At 46.8% G+C, this 26,040-nt stretch overlaps 1 protein-coding gene across 4 annotated transcripts in view; it reads left to right on the top strand.

Annotated features, from left to right (window-relative positions):
* The window catches only part of RUNX1 (RUNX family transcription factor 1), a 265,928-nt gene that overhangs the window by 200,383 nt on the left and 39,505 nt on the right, over positions 1-26,040 (top strand). For 3 of the 4 annotated variants that reach the window (XM_065942317.1, XM_065942318.1, XM_065942316.1), the window contains one exon: positions 22,101-22,292. The exons of the other annotated variant lie outside the window; for it this stretch is intronic. In XM_065942317.1, the coding sequence (XP_065798389.1) occupies positions 22,101-22,292 (192 nt within the window). The remainder of the gene's footprint in view (positions 1-22,100; positions 22,293-26,040) is intronic. 4 annotated transcript variants of the gene reach the window in all.

The following is a 26,040-nucleotide window of genomic DNA, read 5'->3' as shown; positions in this document are numbered from 1 at the left end:
TAAGAGAGGTCATTGCATGTAAATTAGAATGCCCAGGCAGTGTCAAATCTATGGGTTAGTAAGATCTCCCAAGTCCCTTCCGTCATTATTATGGTGCTATGAATTCTGGGTGATTCTGGCAACATGGTTCCAACATAGCCAAGTTGAATCGTTTTGAAAAGTTCTTTTGTTTTGTGAAATTAATGACTATGAGAGCTCAAAGGGACCTGAGAGAGCCTTCAGGGCTAATTGCCTCATTGATAAGGGAAAGCAGCCCCAGAGAAATGAAATGATCTGCATAGGCTGGAAAGAAAGAGTTGGTGATGAAGCCAGAATTACAATGAGGAGCTCCTGATGCCTCATACAAATCCACTCTTTCCATCCATCCGTCTCTCCGTTCATGCATTTACCTCCCCATCCCGGCATACCATCTGCACATGACCTATTCTAGACTCTCTAACCTGGCCCCAGTACTTTCATTTTTGAAACGAGTTGTTGGCTTGTATGACTTCTCACATTTGTCCCAGCTCTAAGGTTGTCTGAAAAGGGCAATTCCCAGTGCCTGAGTATAGGCATGGAGCCTTCAACATAAAGCATTTCTGCACAAACCGGAAGGAAAGCTTATCTCATTCAGCCTGCCAGTAAGTTAATTAAGAAAAGGACAAAGAATTAAGGAACATGCCGCTGCTAGTCTGCTGGCCAGGCTGATGGAATCACTTGATGTTTCCCAACCAATTTCCTGATTTTCAGTGGCAAAGTTGTAGCAAAAGTTGTCTTCCAAAGAGAAGTGAAAATGTCTTTCTTCCATTTCAGGTGATCGCTTGCTCTTTTCCATAACTGACCTGCCCTTTAATAAGTCAAAAACTTGTTTTTCCCACATCTTGCGGGGTTATTTGTACATCTCAGGTGAATAGAGAAATGATTAATTGTTGAAAATTAAAATTATTATGGGGAAAGAACACCAGCAGAAGGTATCTTCTGCTGGAATAGTACTTGTAAGCCGCAAGGTGGGACCTGTCTTCAGTTTGTAAGTAGAATATTTAGAAGCTTGTCAACATATTAAAAAATGGTCTTCTCTTTAAGCATGAAAGATTGAGTGAAAGGAGTTTTCAAGGAAAGGATATTTGAGATTGCTTTTATGTATTTTTTTAATATTTTGGGGATCCTAATGGAAAATTCCAGCACTCAGCCCATGTGTCTGTAATTTAGCCCATGTGTCTGTAATATGATAATGTTGAGATACCAAAGCGTATTCTCTACAGATATTTCACTAAATAATTTGAATGCGTGACTTATTGCCATAGAGGAAGATACTTTGCAAAGGAGGGGTTTAGGGGCAGGACGTGGGTGGGGGGTGTCCCACTGGGGTGGACTCAGGATTGGACAGTCACTGTGAGGGCACAAGCCATCACCTGGCTGGCCAGGTGTCCATTACATCTAGAACATTGAGTAACTAAAAATTTAAAAGGTTCATAAAACAAATATTCACCATTTCTAGGACAACTTCTGCCCTCGAGTTAATGGAGCCCTTCACGATACCTGCTGTGTTTGAACTCTTGAGATTCAAAGTAACAGGATAGCTAGGGTGGAGACATGTCTTCAAAACTTTGGGACATGCTACTTTCTGGGGCATTAGCCTTCTTGCCAACTAACGACATTTTTCTGGAGAGTTATAGTTGAAATCGGTCAATTTAAAATAGACTTCATTCCCCATCATTCAATTGCTTTTGTTAAAGAGTTTACTGAGACTATATCACACGAATATAACTTTTTTCTATGATGTTGAATGCAAATAACAAAGCTATTATATATATATATATAAATACATATATATATATATATATATATAGAGAGAGAGAGAGAGAGAGAGAGAGAGAAGATATATATGGAGAGAAGAAACAGAATGTTTGTTTATGGCGAGTAGGTTTCAAGTGAAAAAGAAATGCATGAAAAATGCCTATAAACTTATGGCGATATTGGACCTAAAAATGTTTGAAATCAAGTTTATCCAGAGAAGTGTGAGATGAGCAGAAATATTTATGAATTTCTCTGGTAATTGACTAACGTACAGTTTTCTTTTAAAATGTTATTTTCTCTTAAAAATAAAAATGCCTGATAATAATAATAATGGGCTTCCTTGGTGGCTCAGATGGTAAAGAATCTGCCTGCAATGCAGGAGACCTGGGGTCCATCCCCTGGAGAAGGAATGGCTACTCACTCCAGTGTTCTTGCCTGGAGAATTCCATGGACAGAGGAGCCTGGCAGACTATACAGTCCATGGTGTCACAAAGAGTCAGACAGGACTGAGTGACTAACACTTTCACTTTCGCTTTTCAATAATAATAATAATACAAAATACTCCGATAGTGCCGACTGTTTGCTCAGCACTGTACAAAGAGCTACACGTACCTTAATTGACATAATTTTTGCAAGATCAGGTAAGGATAGATCCTTACACAAAGAGAAATCCAGTCCCTTGCCCAAGGTCACACAGTTAGTTCGTAAGCCAGAACTGAAACACAACCATCCAGACACTGCCATCCACAGACACCAAAGTCTTGTTTTTAAGAACTACACCAATTGCTACTTGAGCTTTATTGTATTGAAATTTTCTATGCAGAAATTTTTTATTAGGAGAGTTTATCAATAAAATTCTGGTTCAGTTTTCTTCAAGGAAGCAGAGCCTAATAGTCTTGACATTCATCATTTTTGTACCAATGGGATGGAACCAGGATTTTCCCTGGGATGAGGATGCTATCAAATGTACCGCCTACACTGCCCTAAAGGCTGATGACTGGTTCCATGTCTGTCACCACAGTCTGCTTAGGGACCTATCATCTGGGGAACTGAAGCAAGGGTGGCGCCCAACATAAACCTCTCCCTCCAGCAGAGGCAGGCAGAAAAAATGAGTAATGTGACAAAAATGACCACAAACGAGCTGTCCAAGTCCATTTCCCCCTTCAGCAAAGAGATTCCTGGAGCACACGTGCTCGGTGTGATGCCTGCTTCTTATTGTTTAGTTGCTCAATTGTGTCCAACTCTTTTGCGACCCCACGGACTGTAGCCCGCCAGACTTCTCCACCTCTGGGATTTCCCAGGCAAGAATACTGGAGCGGGTTGCCATTTCCTTCTCTAGGGGATCTTCCTGAGGCAGGGATTGAACCTGAGTCTCCCGCACTGGCAGGAGGATTCTTTATCACTGAGCTGCCAGGAAGCCCATGCAGCCTGCTGCTACTGCTAAGTCACTTCAGTCATGTCCGACTCTGTGCAACCCCATAGACAGCAGCCTGCCAGGCTCCTCCATCCATGGGATTTTCCAGGCAAGAGTACTGGAGTGGGTTGCCATTGCCTTCTCCAATACAGCCTGCTAGGAGGATGCAAATTTTTTGTTTTTTGCCCCTGACTGGTTAGTGGAATGCCAGATGGTTTCCCAGATCTGTGATCTCAGGATTGTAATTATCAATCCCGTTCTCTGGGAATTGCTTTAAGCATGTCCTCTACGTAATGAACGATCATCTACTTAATCCCCCTTTCCCTGGATTCTTCAAATGTTGGATTTAGACTTTCATTCTTTCTAGATGAAATCATGATCCCCAAAAGAAAAGGAAAAAAAAAAAAAGAATTCTTTCTTCCCTTTCACCCAAATATAAAGGAGACAGAAGGTCAGAGAGGTAGAATGTTCTACTTAGATTCCTCCTCCCCGCTGTGAATGGTGCTTCACTGTTAAGATGGACATTCTGGGGTGACTTACACTGGAGTTATAATCCCTGCTGTGCTAAAGCGCCTCAATTATCTGATGACTAGGCAAAAGCAGTTTTTAAAGCACTAATAATCCTGCCTAAATGTTTCCAATGAATTTTAGAATGTCTTTCTGTTTATTATGCTTAGTAGCATCAAACTAGACCAAGAAGTATTCCATATAGATAAAGACTCCCACAGGCTTCCGAGATGGCTCAGTGGTAAAGAACCCACCTCACAATGCCAAAGATGCGGGTTTGATCCCTGGGTCAGGAAGATCCCTTGGAGGAGGAAATGGAAACTTACTGCTCTATTCTTGCCTAGAAAATTCCACAGACAGAGGAACCTGGTTGGCTACACAGTCCACAGGGTCTCAAAAGAGTGGAATATGACTTAGCAACTAAACAACAAAGACTTCCATGACTTAAGTTTTTAGTGGACTTATCAGGGCTTCCCTGATAGCTCAGGGAAGCTCCTGCAATGCAGGAGACCCTGGTTTGATTCCTGAGTCGGGAGGATCCACTGGAGAAGGGATAGGCTACCCACTCCAGTATATTCTTGGGCTTGCCTGGTGGCTCAGCTGGTAAAGAATCCGCCTGCAATGCAGGAGACCTGGGTTCGATCCCTGGGGTGGAAAGATCCCCCGGAGAAGCAAAAGGCTACCCAGTCCAATATTCTGGCCTGGAGAATTCCATGGACTGTATAGTCCATGGGGTCGCAAAGAGTCGGACACGACTGAGCGACTTCCCCTTTACATTCCCTTCACATCCAGGCTAAGGTCTGAAAGAGCCCTTTGGATGAGAGAGATATAAGAGGACCCTGGAGGGAGTAAGCTCCTGCCCCTGGAAGCAGTGATAAGCCACTTCATTAGCTTACCAGGACCTGGGCAGGCCTGTGACCTCTTGGTAACTAGCCCTGTCTTATACAGAAGTCACCAAGATGTTCTGTGTTGTTGCAGAAAGGAAGGAAGAAATGGTTCCTTCCAGGTACCAATGAGAACATAAAGAAATGATCTAGGTAGCTTCTCAATCTAATGTAGGGGAGCAGGGGGTAGAGAAGGAACATGGACTGAATCTTAAACCATGACTTTGAATATCTCTGTCCCTCTGGACCATTGGAAACCCACATCACTATTTTAAATGCCACCCTAGTGAAGTCGAGATATAAGCTAACATCCCAGTCCTTGTTAGAATTTAGTGTATGAAGTGCCAAAAGAAAAAAAAAATCCTGTCTGCATTTAAGCTTTAGTTTCTTAATCTTAAAACATGTGAAAAGGTTTCTAGATCCTCAGCTGGGGGACCCTGCGTTTCAGACTGGCGCCACCAGGCCGGTGGGTGTGAACTAATGCAATTATCCTAAGTACTTTCTCTTCACTGTCCTCTTCTGTCCAACCAGGCAACAGGACCAGTGATAATCTCTAAATTAGTTCCCTCTGAAAGAATGGTAGCAAAATACCGTCAGAAAAATAGGAGCCCTGAGCTCCCCACAAACAGCGCCCCCTAGAGGTCGATCCTTGGCGGCCTCCTTCCGCGGGGCGGGGGCCGGGGGGTGGGGGGGGGGGGTGGCGCGGGGTGGAATATATCCTTCATCACATCAGGCATATACTGTATACACCAGGTCCTACATTAGATGTTTTTTTGCTGTAAATTTTTGAATGGCTTTTATCACTTGGTGTTGAAATTAATCTGGCTATGAGTAACGCATTTAATTTCCTGCAGCCCTGATGTCATTGCCATCAGCATAGTGATTACCCCTGGGTTGCAGTTCCCCTCTTGGCATCAGCTGACTGTGGGTGACCGTGGGGTGGGCGGAAAGAGTGCCGGCCTGACCCAGCCTCCAGAAAACAAGGACAGTGGCCGTATGAACCTCACAGGGCAGGGAACCTGAATGCGACAGCCTCAGTCAAGCATTTTGAACAGATGCCTGGCACACAGTCAGTGTTCTGAAGATGCAGCAGTTATTTGCATTGAATCTTGGTATCCTTTGGAAGTGAGAGGACTCGAAACAAAAACGATTTGTGATTCCTAAGTTTAAAAATTCATGAAGTTGCCGTAATGTTTCATTTTTTTAAGACACTTAATTAAACATTTATAAATTTTGATTTTTTTTCAGGTTTTTTTTTCCTTTTGTATTTAGACACAATAAAATTTCTTTTCTTGCATTTTTATGGACCCTTGAAACACTCTGGGCACCATTCCTAAATCCCTCAATGGGCATATGGGTTTGCCCCCAAAGGTTGAGATGGGTGGAAAAACTCAGAGGAGCCTGGCAAGTTACAGTCCATAGAGTCTCGAAGACTCAGATGCAACTGATGTGACTTAGCAGCAGGGGGGGAACTTCTGTCTGTCAAACAGTGGGTGTGTGAGGTCTCACCTGTGAGTCCTTTCAGACATACGCGTGACACAGCTTGGGAGAGCCTCCTCTGCTTTGTTGTAGAAAACTGACATGAAATGTGCCAAACTCTTCTTGGGGTCTCAATTCTCACAGCAGATGCACAGAGCTCACCTCCTGGGGTGTCTGGAAACACCTCCCCCCACCCCCCCACCCCCCCATTAGCCACAGCCAAGCTTCATGGGCATGACACTCAGCCACTCTCTGAGTTTCCTAAACCAACGTATCTCTCTACACTTGTCTTGGATTTTTCTCTTCTGGTTTATGTTTGGTAGGGGTTTCCTTCATTTTCCCCAAAGACACTCAGACATGCGTTTCAGTGACCACGCATCCACCTCTAACCATCAGAGACCCTTCTGGGCATCGCAGTGCCTCCGTTAGCTGCCCGATGTACCTTGTGACCCGATGGAGCAATGCATTGCAGTTGGCACAGTGTTTTATAATGCATCCTTCTGTCAGCTTTGGGATGGACTTAGAAATTTTTTATACTCTAACCACTTTCCATTTTTCATAAAAACTCTCCTTGAGCTTTTGCAAAGACTTGGATTTTTTTTTTCTTGTAAGCCACGTAGCTAAGAAAAGCATTAGTAAGAATTGGATCCAGTGGGTCCGATAGAACTCACTGACACCACCAAAAAAATAAAGAGAGGTTCAGTTTAAGTAAAGTAGAATTAACCCCCCTTGGTCTAAATCTGTGTTTAAGTTCATTTGAGCCAGCTTGCAGTTTCTGTGTTCTCCCATTCTTTCCATGTTCTTTTCCTTTATAAACAATTTATTTTAAAGGTTTGCTTTTTTTGCCGTGAACAGTTGACTATCAAGAAGGGGAAAGTTAGGTATAGCCTATTACTGAGCATTATAGCTGTATTATCAGACACGTCACAAACACTGACATTGGCTGTGAAATGCCTTTTTCAGTTGCATGTGATATGTTTACAGTGAGTTCTTTGTGCAAGTAAGTTATGCATTGTCACTGGGAAAATTCCTGATAGCCAAGCCAAATATTCTGGCTATATATATGTAGATGAAAGCCAAGGTAACATTGAAGTACCCAAAGCAAAGTTCTTTTCTGTTTGCATTTTTCTAAGGAATACAGTTGAATTAATCTGCCAACTCCCTAGACCCCTATAAAGTAAGTTAATGGCAATACATTACTTTGGTGCTTCCACGATTTACATATACTCAGGTTCCATTAAAGCAAGTATTGACTAAAACTCAGCCTGTTATTGAATCTTTCAGAGTACTTTCATACACTGAAATGGTGAACGTTTGAGATTCCGTTTGTTTGTTTTTGTTTTTGTTCACCATGGCTTAGAAGTCAGCCTTCTGGTCATTTGAGATAAAAAGCAAATATTTGAAATATCTAAGCTCTTAAGAACTATATACATTTATGGCCCTTTTTGGATGTGTTCCTGGTATCACCTTATTTTTACTTACCTCTGAAGTGGTTTTATGATATTTCTAATTCACTCATTTTAAAGTGCTCCAGAGAAATACCCATAGTCACATCTTTCTGTTTCTGGCGTTGCTAAGGGCACAGCCCCGAGCTTCAGAAATGAGGCTCTGAGTCGGGGGAGTGAGAGAGGAGTTTTGAGGTGGACTGACCCGGCTTCGTGTCTGAGCCCTGCCACTTCCATACCGGTGCATCAGTTTCCCCATCTGTAAAATGGGCGTGCGACGCCGACCTTGCTAAGGGATGTGAGGATTAGAGGCGGTCTGAGCCACAGGCTGGAGCAGTGGTCGGCAGCCCGGCTGGAGAGCTGATGGCCTGATTCAAGGTCACCTCTGCCCTGTGGTCAGGTCAGTGTCCCTGAGCATGGCCTCCTCACATGCAGCCCCGGGAAGATGATGTGTTCATCTTGGGGGACTCTGGTGCTTGTTGAAGAAAGGACCACGCGCTAACACATGGTGCCTGGCGCAGAGGTGCTCCTTAAATATTTGCTGTTACTCTTAAAGCACATGCCCTGGACACAGGGGGACCCCCTTCCCGCATCCCATGCCCCTCCCCAGGAAATCAACTAGAATTCTGCCTAAGTGGAGGCCAGATACTTGCCATTGCCAAGTTTTGTTGTTGTTTTTAATCATTGCAGATTGAACTCTCAGGATACAAGACAGTAAGGGCTTTTTTGTCTTTTTCCTTCCAGCCCAAATACTGCAGTAAAATACTATTTTAACCCCAAATACTGCAGAAATACTGCATTACTTCACCAATTTTCTCCTCGCTAAAGCCTAACCAGGTTCACCATATTGCCCTGCTTCCTTTGTTTCTTTTCCCCAACAAAGATTTTATCAAAATGTAGTTGTTTCTTAACTGAACATGCTGCTGTGTGATCTGCCAAGACGCTTAGCATCTAGAAGCTTCCACTGAGTCATCTATAAGATGGGGATAATTATAATAGCTCTGATGCAGTAGATTGCTTTGCATGAATTGAGATAAATATCCAAGTGCTTTGTAAACAGTCTGTCAGGTAATCTATGAGTCTATCAGAAATCTATAAATACATAATTAGATAACAGAAAAGCATAGGAAATGTTATTATCGCTGTGTATATTATACAAAAATCTCAGGGATCTAAAATAAAACTTGGCTTCTTGAAGGTACATTTCCTCCCATCCTGTCTTCTAGGATTGATGAGAAGAAAAACCATAGGGGGAAAAATAAAGGCATTTAAATCAGTCCCACTGAATCCATACTTTTAGAAGCTTTACTTTTTGCCATCAGGATATCTTAATATTTCCTTTTCTACTGTTACACACCCCATAGGCATTTTGGAAACAAACAAAAGGCAAACTTCACAGTAAAGAGAACTGAGTTTAATTTTAATATCTATTTCTTTTCCAAAACCAAATGCAGTTCTTCCTCTCTGGCTGTGTTATTTTATTTTTTTCCCATGAAAGGCTTAGGAAGAGTTGCAGAGATTGCAGGACTCAGTTGCTTGCTGAGTCCTTGTTCCTTTTTTTTTTTTCCGTGGCTTTTTATATATGCTGCTCGCCTGAGATTTGGGGATTAGATTACAGGGAGGTGAAATATTACACCCTTGAGCCTTCCTGCCAGTTTCCCAGGAGGAGTCAAAACCTGCAGCTGCTCCAAGGTGAGAACCTCGCAAGGCTCCAGAAGCTGGCTTGCTGTCCTGTTCCTTCACTGACATGCTGTCAGAGCCTGTTGGGAGGAGAAACTCGCTCTATTCCGTGGGTGATTCAGCCGGTCTCAAAATAAATAAGTAGCTGAGGGCAGGAAGAAAGAAACTGGGAACTGCTGAAATTTGAGTCTCAAGAGCTGAGCCATTCTCAGAGCTGTTCTGTTGAGCTGTAAGAGCAATCCTGAGCTCTGGACAAGGGAGAGGCGGCCACGTGGAAAGATCGCAGATCCCGGGCCCAGGTGGCTTTGCAGAGCTCAGCCAGCCCCCATCCCCTCTCAGAGCCTCCGTTTCCTCACCTGTTGAACAAGAGAGAGAGGATCTGATGGTTTGAAGATCCTTATCAGCTTCTAAAAGCAAGAGTTGATGTCTGCAGGAGCAAGTGCATCCCCCTGGGGGGGGGTCACCTGGCCTGGAGGAGAGCCCAGGTTTGCAGCCAGCCCCCAACCTGGGCAGCCAGGTTCAGGGCTGAGAAGATGGGTAAGGACCAGGTGGAGGGCACAACCCACTTACAGCCCAAGCAGGGGGAAGAAATGGATAAAGGTCTACCCAGACGGACAGGCCCTAAGGAGGGCCTAAATTATCCTAACTCGATTTCCTATGACTTTGGCATCATTTAAAAAGAAAAAGAAAGAAAAGGGAAAAAAAAAATCATCCTTCTACCCACAAAGTGCTCAATTGTACAAGCTACAGAGCCCCAACCTGGCCAAATTCAGGAAGCTGGCCTGCCAGAGACCTTGGGGTTCATTCGTCAGCCAACTTTAAAAAAAAAAAAAAAAAGATGGTTAGAGTCCTGTTGACCGAATTGTTGGATGTTTCTGAGCGAGGTTGCCTTCCCCTCCTTTGCCTCTTCTCAGCCTTATGGGCTGTTCTTCACTACCTGCCTTACCTATCTGCACCATCTAGCCGCAAACAGCTTGGGTTGACCACACCACTTCCCTATTGAAAGTTAATACTGTTTGACTCATTCTGTGTTACTAACCTGAAGCCAAAGAAAATAAGCCAGAGAATAACCGGCTTGTACGGGGCTTGGAAGGCTCTCAGAGGCCCTGCTTTCAAAATCCTATACAGTAGCTTTACTATATCTCTCTGCCGCAGCTGCAGAGAAAATGAAGGAAGCAGAAGTGGTTTCAGAAAAAGAAAAAAAAAAAGTTGGGGGTGGGGAAGAGACCCAGAAGGGAGTGAGGTGGGGGCCCCCCTCTGGCTGAGAAAAGACGGGGAGTAACCTGCCGTGTACGAGGACACCGTCACCCAGTGGAGGCTGCGCTTTCACACACCAGAGTGTTCGCAGAGAAGAGGGGACTGTGGACGGAGTTAAAAGGAGAGAAGGTTCAAAACGCCCGTCGCAAAGTCGGTTCTCCTGTTGGCGTTGGTAGCAGAGGCAAGCAGGGAAGCTGGACCCACAAGAGTCAGCCTTGCAGAGACCGAGTCCCTAGGTGAAGATGGAAGGAGGAAGACCTGTCGTTTGCTGCTGTCCAGTCTGCAAAGGATTCGGATGGCAGATCGGTGCAGGGGTTTTGGAGGGGAGTATCAACACCCTTCTTGTCCTTCCCTCTAGCACTGGCTCAGATGGGGTCATCAGGGTGAATAGGGGGCACTTATGTCTTGGGATAAATAGAACTTTCCCTCCCAAGATCACCTGGCAAGCACGGGACCAGCGTTTCTATCATCGTGCAGCACCTCTTGGGGACTCCCGGACGAAGAGCCACTGCCCTTTCAAGTAGCTGAGGGGGGAGGACCCCCACCATCCCCACCGATGCTGTTTCTCAGCTGTGTGTGGGCAACAGTGGATAATAACTTAGCCTGAGTGAGGCCAGTATCCCCAAAATAACCTGCCAGCTTTCTCTCTGGATGGCATGAGGTAGGGATAAGGGCAGGTTGCAAAAGACTGCTGGTTACTGCTAGCTTTCTTACGAGCATGTGCTCAGTGAGTGGTCAGAGGGCCACAGTCCTTTGGCGCCTGCTTTGCTATCTATTAAAGGACTTGGGCAAGGGCTTTGAGTTGGCCTTTTGGCCTCCTGCTGCCATGAGGCCAGCCCAGAAGTCAGTGGGCATTTGTGACGTGAGAGAAAACGGGAATCAGATGCTGTTTGCTCCCGCCCCTTCCCTGCTGCTGGGGAAGCCCCCCACCCACCCCACCCCCACCAGGGACCAACAGGAGAGCTTTTAGCAATGAGAGGGGCTTTTTTTTACCCTTTGAATTTTCCTTACTGCTGTAGGATGTATGTCCCTGAGTAGGTCTACCGGGAAGGGGGCTTGACATCTATTTGTTTATTCTTGAATGCATTCATTTATTCATTCACCCGGCCTTGACTGGGGCACACCATCCAACCTCCAGGGCCCTCAGTTTACCGCCGCTCTGTCTGAACAGGCTGGGGCCCTCTGCCTTTTGTGTGTAGTATGTGCAGGTCTTGGAGGGGAGTGGAAACCCGCAGGGGTGTCAGAAGGCTTGCGGGGGACCAGCTTCACCCAGGCAGCTGGAGGGATCAGTGTAGCCTATGGACATCTGAGACGGTGTTGTTCTTCCAAGCCTGCCTGCCTGTCTTTCCCGGGGCTAATACTACTGAGGCTTGGACTCCACTCCAACGCCTCTCAAGTCGACCCCCGCCTCTCAACTCGACCCCCGCTTCACCACCAAAACACATCCTTCCAAAGCCACCTCCCACTCACAGAGCCTGTCCTTGTGGGGAGGAGCCCCTCAGATAAATGGATCCACAGACTCCCAGGTACCACCCTGGAGTTACTTTTACTTACCCACTCACGGGGTTTTCTCGAGACTGTCCCTTCCCCGAGGACAGGCTGACAGGACTTGCAATCACAAACTGGCAGAGGAGAAAGAATCTCGAACTTGTGAGCTGTCTGCACCCGTCCATGGCGTTGCCTCCCCCGCCCCTGCAGAGGGCTACCTCTGGTCAGGAGCACAAGAAACCAGGCGGGTCCCCCGCCCTAAACTACAAATTACCTCCTTAGTCACCAGACAGAAACAGGGGGTAACCATGGTGACCAATGACTACCCATCCTGACTCCTCTGCTTTCAGGGGGCCTTGGGTCTCCGAAAGCTCACAGGGATGAGCTCAGAACCCCACTACCTGTCACTGTGAGCCTGGCACTTCAGGGAACCCCGTTTTGCTTCGTGTTTTCATCCCGTGAATTTTGAGGGCACAGTTCAGCGGGGGATGGAGGAGGCAGGCCCTGTGCGGCCCTTTGGCCTCAAGTCTGGGTTAGGTGTTGTTTTTGTCGTGGCTCCAGCCAGCTTTACTCTCCACTTTATACACCTTTCCTTCCAGGCTTTGCTCTAGCAATTGTGTCTTAGCCCGTTTCTAGGGACATGAGACACTGTGTGTGTGTGAGTATGTATGTGGGGGGAGGGGGGGGGCGGGGATACTCTCTCCAAAAACACAAGGAAGCTCTAGCAGGGCCTTGCTTATGTGAGGGTACTACACTCAGCTCCACACAAAAGGGCGTTTATCCATTCTTTTTTATCTTTTTGTGTAAGGAAGGAAAAAAATAGAGAAGACAAGTTTTACAGACTGTTTAACGTCCCATAAGACAGCTCTCCACACAAAACTATGTTCCATGATGATATTTTTCCTCCATAAGTAGTTTTTCTGAGCCCTCTTCAGTTCCATTTCAGCTAAAAACTGTCGTTCAAATTTCCTTTGCCCTGAGTAATCCTACTTTCCCGCAGTCTAATGGAGGACAGTTGGTTGGCACCAGCATTCAGCCAGTCAGTCAGTCAGTCAGTGAACGTTCAGTGAGCCTGCTGTGTGCCAGGTACTCTTCTCTGCACTGGGGATATGGCTGTGAAGAAAAGGGACAAAGTCCCTGGCTCATAGAGCTTGCAGCCTTGTGGGCAGAGACAGACCATAAATAACATTAATAAGTGCTATGGAGAAAACCAAAGATAAAGGGCTTGCGACTGGCCAGGTTGGAGAAAGTGCGGCTTAACCTAGGATGTTCAGGAATTCCTTGGGGAGAAGATGAAACTTAAGCATATCTGGAGACTAGGTGTCCCGAGAAGCGGAAACAGCATGTGCAAAGGCCCTGAGGCAGGCATATAGAAGCAGTGACAAGGTAGCCAATGTGGCCAGAGCAAAGCAGGGAATTCAGGCTGTCTGCCTCCTAGTCTAGAAAGTAGGCTTAGCAAAAGCCAGCCTGACTGCTAAAGCATGTGCGTTATGCCGTGTGAGGGGCCAGTATAGGACCATGGATGGGAAGACCCAGGATAGACAAGCCCCCCACACACGCAGACTCAAGGCTCACTCACTTACCTGGAAACAATGACATACTTTATTTTCTTGGGCCCCAAAATCACTGCGGAAGATGATTGCAGCCATGTAATTAAAAAACACTTGTTCCTTGGAAGAAAAGCTATGACCAACCTAGACAGCATATTAAAACGCAGAGACATCACTTTGCCGACAAAGGCCCATCTAGTCAAAGCATGGTTTTTGCAATAGTACAGATGTGAGAGTTGAACCGTAAAGAAGGCTGAGCGCCAAAGAATTGATGCTTTTGAACTGTGGTGTTGGAGAAGACTCTTGAGAGTGCCTCGGACTGCAAGGAGATCCAACCAGTCCATCATAAGGAAATCAACCCTGAGTATTCATTCGAAGGACGGATGCTGAAGCTGAAACTCCAATGTTTTGGCCACCTGATGCAAAGAACTGACTCACTGAAAAAGATCCTGATGCTGGGGAAGATTGAGGGCAAGATGAAAAGGGGACGACAGAGGATGAGATGGCTGGATGGCATCATCAACTCCATGGACACGAGTTTAAGCAAACTCTGGGAGATGGTGATGGACAGGGAGGCCTGGCGTGCTGCAGGCCATGGGGTCACAAAGAGCCAGACATGACTGAGTGACTGAACAGCAACCTGCGAGAGAACCAAAGTTCCTCTCAACCGTGGCCATCGCAGTCCCTGTTGGCGATTCTCCGGGGGTAAACGTCACATCTATAGAATCGGTCGGTAGAAACCCATGGCCTAGGACACGCTGGCACCCTGGTGGCTTCTCCCCACTGGCTCCATGTGCCAGGCGTGTGGGTGAGGGGGCTGGACAGCTGCACATGTGGGACGCTGGGCGTTAATCTCAGCCTTACATTCCTCTGACCGCTGACGGGAGGGAGTGGCCAGGGCACTGAAAAGTACCATTGTTTTCTAACCAGTGAGGGAAGCAGGAAGATGACACCCTGGATTAAGGTTCAGCAGAGTGGTTTTTATTCCCCCCCCACCCCCACCTGCAGCCCTTCACAACCTGCTAGCACGTTTTTAAGGTGATTTGAATGGCCCATTCCCTCCAGATGCAGCCTTTGGGCCATCGTGGGAAACGGGCGGAAACAGAAGGGAATGTCCTGGCTGGTAGGTCCCAGGAAACGCTCAGTGAAGGCTCTAGGGGAGAGGGGGAAAGGATCTGTGAAAACTGACATCCAAGGTCACTTGTAACTGTTCAGAGGGCCACAGCTGAACCAGCAGGAGGCACGGGGTGGGCAGTGAGTTTTCAGGATGCCTTGTGCAAAGCTGCCAGCCATTAGCACACCCAGGAGTAGGGCAGGCCGGAGAGATTCCCATTTTTTAGTTAGAGTTCTGAATACCAGCCTGATGGCTCCCAAAGGCCAGGGATCTGCCCGAAACAGAGACAGCAAGCAAACTCTTGAGAGTCCTAACGTCACGTGAAGTTGTTCAAGAAAGCCCCTGCTTAGAGTTGTCGAACAGGATCCGGTTGAGTCAAATCACTGCAGATGTAATTGCTGTGAATGCTTTCAGAGCCCCTTGCAGTAATCCGTTTAGTCCTTTAATTCCAGCCTTCCAGATAAGGAGGCTGAGCGATGAAGAGACTTGCTCTTGTCCGCAGGAAAGTTGGGTGGAAAAGCAGATTTAGGATGGAGAGTTATTAACATCCAGACTGGCAGTCCCATTTCACTGGTGCCATGCTGTTTCTCTCAGGGAGAAGGATTAAAGCCTCAGTATGAACACCCCCGGAGTTCCCTGGTAGCTCAGCTGGTTAAAAAAAAAAAAAAAAATCCGCCTGCAGTGCAGGAGATACCAGTTCAATTCCTGGGCTGGGAAGATCTCCTGGAGAAGGATAGGCCACCCACTCCAGTGTTTTTGGCCTTCCCTGGTGGCTCAGAGAGTAAAGAATCTGCCTGCAATGCGGGAGACCTGGGTTCAGTCCCTGGGTTGGGAAGATCCCTGGGAGGAGGTCACGGCAACCCACTCTAGTATTCTGGCCTGGAGAATCCCATGGACAGAGGAGCCTGGTGGGCTACAGCCCATGGGGTCACAAAGAGTTGGACACGACTGATCGACCAGGCACAGCGCAGCACATGAACACCCCCATCCTTGCAGGGGCTCCGAGGTCAGAACCCCTGCATTTCTGGGAAGGACCCATAGGATCCATGTAACCCTTTTCTGCTGTCCCCTGAAGCCTCTCCTTAGACGACAGGGCAGAAGTTATTTCCTATTTGAGAATTCTGGGTTCCCCTCCCAGACCCTTCTGATGATTGCAACAGCGACTTATGGGGTCCTCTCCAGGATAATGGGAGAGAAACAGTCACAGCCATCTGCAGGTAGAGTTTCCCATTTTCAGGCACTCTGTACAGCATGCTGAAGAATCTTTAAAAAAAAAAAGAAAAAAAATTTAAAGACCACAAAATAGTTATCACCAAAACAAGGCCATCACTCAGTGTCCATGGACATGTAGTCTAAACACGGTTCTGGTAGATTTGGTGTTTTAGTTTCCAGCCCATGGCAGATGAGCCGCAGGTTGGAAACACGTGCACGGCAGGAAGGAGGGGCTGACCATCACCGTCACGCTCCCCGGGAACCCCAGCAGCCTCTGCATCACCTGGACCTTCTTCTGAAATTGCCAGGCCTGCCCCCAGACCTGCCAGGACATCAGGAGACTCTGATGCCCACGCGGATGTGTGAGATGCAGCTCTCTGGGAGGGGTCCCCCTCACAGCTCTGGCTGTCTTCTGTTCTAAGGACAAGCCAGGAACAGGAAGTGGGATGGTCAAGGCAGAGGGTGCCCATCGCGCAAGTGCCCAGGGTCCCTGTGACGGACAGCCATGGGACACTGTGGCTCTGATCACATGGGAGTCAGGGAAATGGGTATTTCTAGGTTCATGGAGCGTGAGGTGGGGGAGCGGAGAGATTGAGGGGATGGGTGTGTTTTCAGACCTGCTGTTTGTCTAGTTGGCTGTGTGAGATTGGGTAAATGACATAATCTTTCTGAACTTCACTTCCAAGTAGGAGTTTAAAAATGAAGCTAATTCCTCTAGCCTTTCAGTTCAGAAGGACTTCAGCCTTGCGCTCTTCTCTAAGCTTAGTGCTGTGGGAGGAGGTGGAGGGAAAGTCGGGCTTGCTGTTCAGCCACTCAGTCGTGTCTGACTCCCTGCGACCGTGTGAAATGCAGCACGCCAAAATTAGGCTACCCACGTATATGTACCATTGGGTGATATATAAACATGTATTATAGTATGACTCATTTGAAAAGACCCTGATGCTGGGAAAGATTGAAGGCAGGAGGAGAAGGGGACGACAGAGGATGAGATGGTTGGATGGCATCACTAACTCAATGGACATGAGTTTGAGCAAGCTCTGGGAGTTGGTGATGGACAGGGAGGCCTGGCATGCTGCAGTCCATGGGGTCGCAACGAGTCGGACACAACTGAGTGACTGAACTGACCTGATAGTATGTATTCTAGTATAGTAACATGTCTCAGTATATGTCTTATATCACGTTATGTATTGTGTATATAATGTATATAGAATCTATACATTATTATATAATTATGTGTATAAATCTGTGTATATATAACCCATACACAATATGGGACAATATTTCCCAGCATTTCATTAGCCAGCAGATGGATAGGTTGGCAGTTAGAAAGCTTTACTTTACCACCTGCAAGATGCTTTGAGGAAGGATCACATCCACATTCAGAATCATTACTTTAAAGTCCCAATGACTTTGTTGACTCTGGAGCCCAGAAGTTAGAATGTTATACCAGGAAAAATGAGCCGTCTTAGATACACATCAGTTTCTTTCCCCTAGTCCATAAAGGATAGCATATTAAAGAAAGAAATATCGATGTTTTTATATCCAGATATTGTCATTAGCATCAGATTGATTGGCAAACATCTTTTGAAAAAGATGTACCCTTTTAGAAGAATCACAATGAGATAGATGGATGGATAGAGGGAGACAGATGTACATGGGTGGTTTTAGTCACTAAGTTGTGTGCTGCTCTTTTGACCCCATGGACTGTAGCCCACCATGCTCCTCTGTCCATGGAATTTCTCAGGCAAGAATACTGAAGTGGGTTACCATTTGCTTTTCCAGGGGATCTTCCCAACCCAGGGATCAAACCCGCATCTCCTGCATTGTAGGAGATGTTGAGCCACCAGAGAAGACAGAGATGTGTATGCACACACGTATATAGATAGATGTCTTTTTGGTCTTATCATTTTGCACCAGTTTTTCTCAGCTGCTCATGCTGGCAATGCTTTGAGTACACACCTTTTCTAATTTTTCTGCTGAGAATCTATCAAGAAAACCAGTAAACTCATATCAGAAACATGGACTTACATGTTTACTGTCAGAAAATGATTCTCTCTACACAGAACTTGACAAGAAAAGGTGACAACCTGGTCTTATCCGTTTTCTCCCATAGATGATTGTATACAGACTATCCCTGACTTAGAATGGTTCTACTTAGAATTTTTTTTACTTTACAGTGGTGTGATGCATACTCAGTAGAAACCATACTTTGAATTGTGAACTTTGATCTTTTCCTGGGCTCGCAATGCGTGGCGAGGTGCTTTTGTGATCAGCCATGACCTCTTAGGGATCAACAACAGATAAAGTTGCAACCGCCTGTATTCAGATGACAGTTCTGTTTTTCAGTTTCATTATGCACAGTATTCAATAAATGACTTGAGATGGTCAACACTTGGTTATGAAATAGGTTTTGTGTTAGATGATTTTGCCCAACTCTAGGCTAATGTGCTAATGACGTTTAAGGTAGGCTAGGATGTTTGATAGGTTAGGTGTTTTAAATGCATTTTCAGTCTATGATATTTTCAGTGTAGGATGGATTTATTGGGACATTAGCCATCATAATTTGAGGATGATCTATATTATATTTCAGTTACTTTGAGCCACAGATCAACAATGGTTTCCTGAAAAGGGGACTTCAGTTGTCAGTGAAATATGCATGCCCACTCAGCCTTGTTTTCAATAGCAGAAAACTAAAAGCTGGTCTCATTATCCATCACAAATATCCTAACATTTAGGGATGCCCAGTGGGCACCCGTTCCAGAAGACTATAGAATGTATGTCTTTGGAATGAAGAAGTAAAATTTAGCAGATGGGATAAATTAGTTTTCATTCTTTTTGGTGGTGGTTCTTTGGCTTTGTATAGTTTTGCATATATATAAAATTCTAATCAAGTACTTTTTAAAAAAAATATGAGAATAGTAATAGAGAAACATAATTTAGGATCAGATGTCCCTGTATGACATCTTGAGGTTGTGACTGTGTTTAGGACCACCTTGTAAACATTCACAGTTGACTGCCAATGTGTCCAAAAAATCCAGGCTGCCAACATGCATGTGTTCGAGGCTTCACATAATTTCTACCAGAAGGTTTGATCCAGGGTTGAATTCCCTGCTGCCCTCGATAGCCCAGTAGTCAGTAAGAAAGAAGAAAAGTGAATTTGATAGTGGACATTCTCCATACTCCTGTATTTAAAATTCAGGGAGCAAGCACATCTTAATTGCACACAGATAGAGGAAACTGGAGACAGAAAAAGCATTCATTTTCCCCAGCTTGAAAGTTTATATCGGAAGCTTCTATATTTCATGCAAAAAAAAAATATATTGCTCTTTGGCACACGAAATCTGATGGTTTCAGAAAAGAAGAATTAGTTCTTCCTTTGATCTAGCTTCTGAATGCATCAGAACCACACCTTTAATATAATGCTTTTTATCTCCCCCGTGTCTCAGTGTTCCAGCTCTCCAGCTCAAGTTGGGAGGAGGGTCTCAGGGTCCCCAGGAGGGTAATACCGCTCTGACTTACTCCAGGATCACACGCAGGGAGGGTGTGGGGTGAACTCTCACCCCTCCTCCGGCATTAAACTCAGCCCTGAGACTCTCGGGGCTTAGAACAGAGCTTAGAGTGAAAAATTGTTTTCTCTGAGAGCTATGCCCAAACATTCCTGCTGAAGCAGACAGTCATCAGTTAATCTCTGTAAATGACTGCGATTTTGGCAGGTGTCAGCTGGTGCAAAAACTGCTCACACGTTGAAACTTTCTTTTTCAAGCATAGGGTGATGAGAAGGGGTCTCGTTAAAAAATATATATATATCTTGTGTTGTGCCAGGCCGCAGTAGTGGCTTCCCTGAAACGACTTATTCCTGTTTAGTTTCTTGGTGGCACATGTTCCCCAAGCTTGGGGACTGAGGTAGACACAACCGAAGACCTCTCTTCAAAGACCTCTCTTCAAAGATCTCTCTTCAAAGACCTCTCTTCCAAAACACCAAATGCATGTGTTCGGAATGATCTGGTACACATCATTCTCCTGAATCACCTACTGTCCTTGACATGCTGTTCTTCAAAAACACCACTGGGTGCCCAAGGAATGTGCAATTTTGAAATGGGTACAAAACCTGCTAGAAGCCTCTGCACCACCCCTATGACAACAGGCATTCTTTCTGAGACGGTAGAACTTTTCAGAAGTATGTGTCCTGTCTTCTCGCCTTGACGCCTAACTCCAGGCACTAGGTGGTGCTAGGCATGGGAAGGACCATACTGATACGCTTGGGATGACCTTTGAGCTGGTATCGTTTGCTGCTCTGCAAGAAAGCTTCTGATTTTTTCAGTCTGACAGTCAGGAAGCCAAGAATGTGTCACAGAGATAAGAGGAGAGAGGAGTCAAGAGACGCTCCATCCGGAAGCCACGAACGACTCCATGATGGACTGACATAGAATGTTCTAGAAAAAGATTGTTTTCGTCCCTCTGAGGAAAAGGGGTGGCAGGGGTTGTTCCGGGAGCTGGCTCTGTGGCCTTTCACCGACAAGGCCGGTGCTTAAAATACTCAGTAGGTAAGAGGTCTTGCATGTGTGCTGGGCCCACGTGACTCGGGCTGCCTGGTTCAGGCCGAGGGCTGTGGGCTGCAGGGGCTGAATCAGAGACCAGATTTGCCTTGGTGACACATGAAAAGAGGGAGCATTGCATTTGAACTACACAAATATTATGCTTAAGTATTTTTCCTCATCTCGGAGCCAAACAGGTCTTGCTTGTGATAAAATCACTGCAGTATAGTGGGTCCTTTTTCTGGTCTGGAATTTGAGACAGCATCAGCTGTGCCAAGGGGCCTGGCAGCAGGAAGAAACGGCAAACCACACAGATTTGGAACCATAATACAAGTTATAAAATTTAATTTTATAATTGTAGCCATTGGGAGCTGGGCTGAAATGTACTTCTCCCAACTCCACTCCCACCCCAGGCTGGGGATGGGGGGTGGGGGACTGGAATTCAGGGATCATCTTTCTCACTGAGGAGGGAGTTGGGCATGGGGAAGGCCGCTGGAGTGTGCCAGCAAGGAGGCTGCTTCCCCAGTCTTGTTTTGAGGTCCCTTGATGATGGGTGGGGGGGGAGGTAAGCTGTGAAATTGGTCAGTGGCTCTTTCTTCCAATTAATTGGTCAAGCCCAGCCCCACCCCTCTAACCCTCGTGGCTACTTGGGTACCTGGGAGCCTCAGCTCTGCTCCACGGGCCTGAATCTCTGCTTTAAAGACATTGTGGGGACTCCCCTGGCCATCTGGCGGTGAAGACTCTGCCTTTCCACTGCAGGGGGCACGGGTTCAATCCCTGGTCAGGGAACTAGGATCGCACAAGCCCAGAAGTGCAGTCAGAAAGTAAAAATACATTTTTTAAAAAGACATTTTGATAGAGAACTAAGGGAGGAAAGAGGAAGCTCAGCCCTCCTCCTGGCCCTTCTCTAGTGAAGGGTTCCTGCTTGCATCTTGGTGACGGTGACTGACGAGGAGCTAGGCAGGCAAGGACACTTGTTGGCTCCTGCGGTGCTGAGGGTCCCCCTCCCCGCCTTGGATTTCCAGAGGCCCCCCGGGGAAGCACCTCCACTCTGCTGGCAGCCCGCTCTGTGCTCCAGGGGACCCGGGCTGCTGCGAATCTCGGACCCGTGGAGGCCGAGCCCGGGGAAGTTGGCTCCAGGGAAGAGAGGATGCTCTCGGAGAGCTGGCGAGGAACGGAGAAGGGGCCCTTGCCCTACACTTAACAGGAAATCTGACCTCCCGGGGCTGTGGTTTGCAGCCACACCTTATTTCCTGTTGGCCGAGCGCGCCGCTAAGCTCTAGGGCCCACTTCGCTGCTCTGAAACCAGCCGGGCTTGGGTGTGTGCTGGGGGGGCAAGCTGTTGGGGCTCCTTCTCCAGCCCACAGCGCAGGGCAAAGCAGGTGCCAACGTTCTGCCCCTTCCTCACTTCTCCCGCCATGCATCACCACTGCCACCAAGCCCAGCGTGCCCTCTGCCTTCTGCCCCCTGCAGATGGAGGCAGAAGGTTGAGGTGGGCGCCTGGGGCCAGACCAAAGGAGCGCCCCCCGAGCAATATGACGAAAGGGGTCCCCCGTCTGCCGGCCCCGAATCCCCAGGGGTGCCTGTGAATGTGCAGGTCTCCAGCAAGTCCACGTGGGGGTGGGGAGGCGGTGAGGGGAGAGGGAGGGGAGACCCAGAAACACCCGACTTCTAGCCAATCTGCAGTGTACATTTTCTGATCTCTTGCCTCCCTCCTTCCTTGCCTCCCTCTTCCCCTCCCCACCCCCTCCCGCAATAGGACATCGTCAGAAACTAGACGATCAGACCAAGCCCGGGAGCTTGTCCTTTTCCGAGCGGCTCAGTGAACTGGAGCAGTTGCGGCGAACAGCCATGAGGGTCAGCCCACACCACCCAGCCCCCACACCCAACCCTCGGGCCTCCTTGAACCACTCCACTGCTTTTAACCCTCAACCTCAGAGTCAGATGCAGGGTAAGTACCCGGACGGAGCCCACGTGCCACCTCGCCCCTAGGCAGAACCCACCCAGACCCATCGTGGCTTCTCTTCCCCACTTCCCTGGACCAGCAGCCTGGGAGCTTGCTAACAGCAAAGTGCGCCCCCCCCCCCCCCCCCGCCCTGACCCAACCAAGAGCTACTGAGTCAGAGCTGCATTATAACAACACCCCCAGACCTAAAGGCCCTGCTATAGAGGATATAGAGAGGGTGTTGCTGAGTCGCTCAGTCCTGTCTGTCTCTTTGCCACCCCCTGGACCGTCACCCACCAGGCTCCTTTGTCCATGAGGATTTCTTCAGGCAAGAATCCTGGAGTGGGGTGGCCATCTCCTTCTCCAGGGGATCTTCCCGACCCAGGGATTGAACCCATGTTTCCTGCATTGGCAGGCGGATCCTTTACCACTGAGCCACCAGGGAAGTCCTGTAAATCCAGATATGTTTATATCCCTATGTAGATCATGTCTGGAATTTCTTAAGCAGGAGCTCTGGCCATGCCATTTTCTCACTTGACTTAAGACACATATGGCATGCATCAAGACAGGTGAAGGTCAAGACGTTTCACGTCCTTCCCGATTGTTTGTGGGGTTTGTATTTTATGCAAGTTCTTTTGAAAATATAAGGAAATAGGAGTGTCTGGACACCGTCCTATTCAGGGTATTCATCGCAACTAATGAATTTGCAGTCAGTCCAGAGGGTGGACTCTCTGCTCCCACCACGGTGGGAGTTAGCTGGCAATGGCAAAAACACTGTAAAACACAGTAATTGCATAAAACCCACTGTGCCAAACGAGATAATACCCAGAGTTCATTTACACTGCAGAAAGCACTGACGTCAGTGATTATTTGCTCTGTGATACCATTTCAAATTTCCGAAATGCAGTGGTTTTTTTCTCAGGGCGTGTGGGACACAGCTGTGTACTGTAGGGTCGCAGTAAGATTCCTTTCTCAAAGGGGCAGGCTTGCTTGACTCACAGGAAAAGATAAGGGGCACATCTGGGCAGGTGGCCAGCAGGGGACCTGTACCTGCCCTGCTGGGACAGCGGAACTTAGATTTCCTGGGCCTTCTCTGTGTTCTGAGCTGTTATTGTGAGATGCGCAAGAATCCCAAGTCCTTGAGGGTTTCCAGCCCATAGCTTTCTTTTGGGATTAACACATGTGGGGCTTTCAAAAGGGAATCCCATCGTCTTCCCCAGAGCCTGATGGCCCATGCTGTTCGCTCACACTCACATCTCTGGGGAAGGTTCTCTTATTTGCGTGAAAAATTCCCAGGGATCCCCCTCATGTAAGATCCTATGCAGACACAGGATCTTAAGGGGTCTTTCTGTAGATTACCCCTTTGGTGGACAGCAGAAATCCAAGCTTGACTTTGGGAGGGCTGCGTCTCATCTCCAGTTGCCTCTGAGATGTATTTAAGAAGAGGTCCCACGAAACCATTGGTTTCCTGGTGCTTCATCATCACATACTCATTCAAAATATGCGTATTGATTTTTTGAAATTCCAAAATGCAAACATGTGTGAGAAATTAGATCAAATGGCACATTAAGTGAGATGGGCTTGGTGGGGCGGGGGAATTGCTGATTTTCTTCTAAATAGATTAAAATTCTTTAGGAGATGGCTGGATCTTGTGTTTAGGGTCGTTTACATGTGTGTCATCTGCAGGATTCTGCTTGTAACATCCAAGGGGAGACTTCTGTTTTCTTATCCTCTCACGGCGTCACTGACCATTTCTACTCCTGGGCAGATAAAAGGATTTGCCTTTTTCTGCTGCTCTTGAAACCAAAATTATGAAGCATTTTGAAAGTCAGTGGAAACTTTAACCACATGGGGGCCGGTGGAAATCATCACCAGGAGTCTGGCTTGGTTTCGGTTTTGGTGAAGAGTGAACCAGATCTGATTTCTCTTCCTGGTCAGATACACTCTCTTTACCGAAAAGAAAATGGTGGGCCTGGGGGTGGGGTGTTGAATTCTTATCCTCAGCCGTCAGCAGCTCTCGGTCGGAGGCATTGCCACTGACCAGCATTCCTCAGCTCATTGGAATACTGTATGCTTAGCACAGTATCAGGTTTAACCCCCTTTCTTGTTCCTTTTAAAAACTTTTTTACTGCTGCAACCTCTAAGTAATAATAACTTGCTTTGAGAGTGCCCTGGAGTCTTAGTTGCTACTCTATAGAGAATGTGTTAACTATGTCACCGATGTCCTTTCTTTCCAAAATATGATTTGCCGTTCAGGGCATCACTTGTAAAATTGTAGGAACAGCTTTTAAAAAATAAGTATCTGGGAGAGTTTTATGTAAAACGACTTTTCCTTTTCCTTTCTTTTTTCCCATTAGAAATCTAATGCTTTTTTACTTTCGTCCTGTTTTGAGTAGACCCTTCGGATTTTTTTTTTCCCCCTGAAATTAGAAAGTTAACAGGAATCACAGTAAAGTCTCTTTCAGCCAAAACCTTCATTTTGTTCTTGATGGGTATGAAAATGGTTATTTTCCCAGCTTAGCACTAGAGCTTCTATATTATATTTAAGAAGATGCTTTGTATAAAAATTCAGCATGTGTTTACGGCTCTCTTTGAAATGGCCGCAGTAGTTGGAAGAAAAACATCCCCGTAGTATTAACAAGAGCAGTTTTACAGCCGTGCTGAACCAATGGGTGGATGTTTTCAGCGTGGCAGAATCGTCAGCAGTTAGGGGCTCCGAGAGATCCCGGGTCGATAGGCTGATGGACCCGGTCTTTCTCGGGCTTCATCAGAGGGTCATGCCTGGTCCTTTAACTCCTTCAGTACGGAATCACAGATCTAAGATACTGCCTCTATTTATCTAGAATCAGATGTGCTTAAGAAGCACTCAAAGTAGGCATCTCAAATGATCTGAAGCAGGGCACGGATGGAAAAGGGGGCTAGGTTGCCATGCTACCAAACCACTGTTTATTTGTTGAGGTTTCAGGTATAAAAGGGCTGAGGTTAATTTCAACTTCCTACTTTACCAGGTCTTAAAATCAAAGAGAAAGCCATTTGGTCATGGCTGCACGTTTAAGCAAGTCAGGACATCATCACGCACTTGTGTGGCCGAGTTTTAGATTTCTTTCCCAGTCACAGGAAAGAAAACTCGACACACGTTCTTTTGAAAGATGGACCAGGCAGAGTCTAGACAAACAGAGAGCTGCTGCTACCGCGTCAGCCACACCTCCCCTGAGAGATGCCTTCAGGCAACCCGAGCAAGTAGTTTTAAGAATCTGACTCCTGATTTACCAAAAATGACGAACCACGTTTAAGCCATGTATGTAACTCCCTCCTTTCGGGGAAAACAGAGACAGGGTGAAATCTACTGGTGCAGAAAACTGTCAAAACCAGAGAAACTTAAGAAGCCAAGTTTTGTTTTTGGTCTGTCTTGCCGTCAGCATCAAGGAGGCACAAGGCTTAACTCTTTAGTGGGAACAGTTATCTTTTGGTACAGGTCAGACCTTTTTTGTACATTGTGTTATTCCTACAATCCTGTAGGTGTGGTTTACAGGCAGAGAAGCTGAACCTCAGAGGTTAACGATTGCCAGAATTCTCCAAGATGGGAAGTGAACTCAAACGGAGACCCTTTCTGGCTTCAAAACCAGTGCTAGTGGGTGGCAGGTTCTCCCAGTTCCCACCCTGGGGTCAAGGACTTAGACACAGGGCTGGTCTGTGTCAAGTAAAACCCCCATTGCCCATGGGGAGATGGGAGAGGTGCTGGGCTGGTCATTCC

Source organism: Muntiacus reevesi, chromosome 8 (genome assembly GCF_963930625.1).
Source record: "Muntiacus reevesi chromosome 8, mMunRee1.1, whole genome shotgun sequence".
In the NCBI taxonomy this organism is placed as follows: Eukaryota; Metazoa; Chordata; class Mammalia; order Artiodactyla; family Cervidae; genus Muntiacus; species Muntiacus reevesi.
Note: the sequence above shows the minus strand (reverse complement) of the source record. Positions and strands in the feature narration are given on the sequence as shown.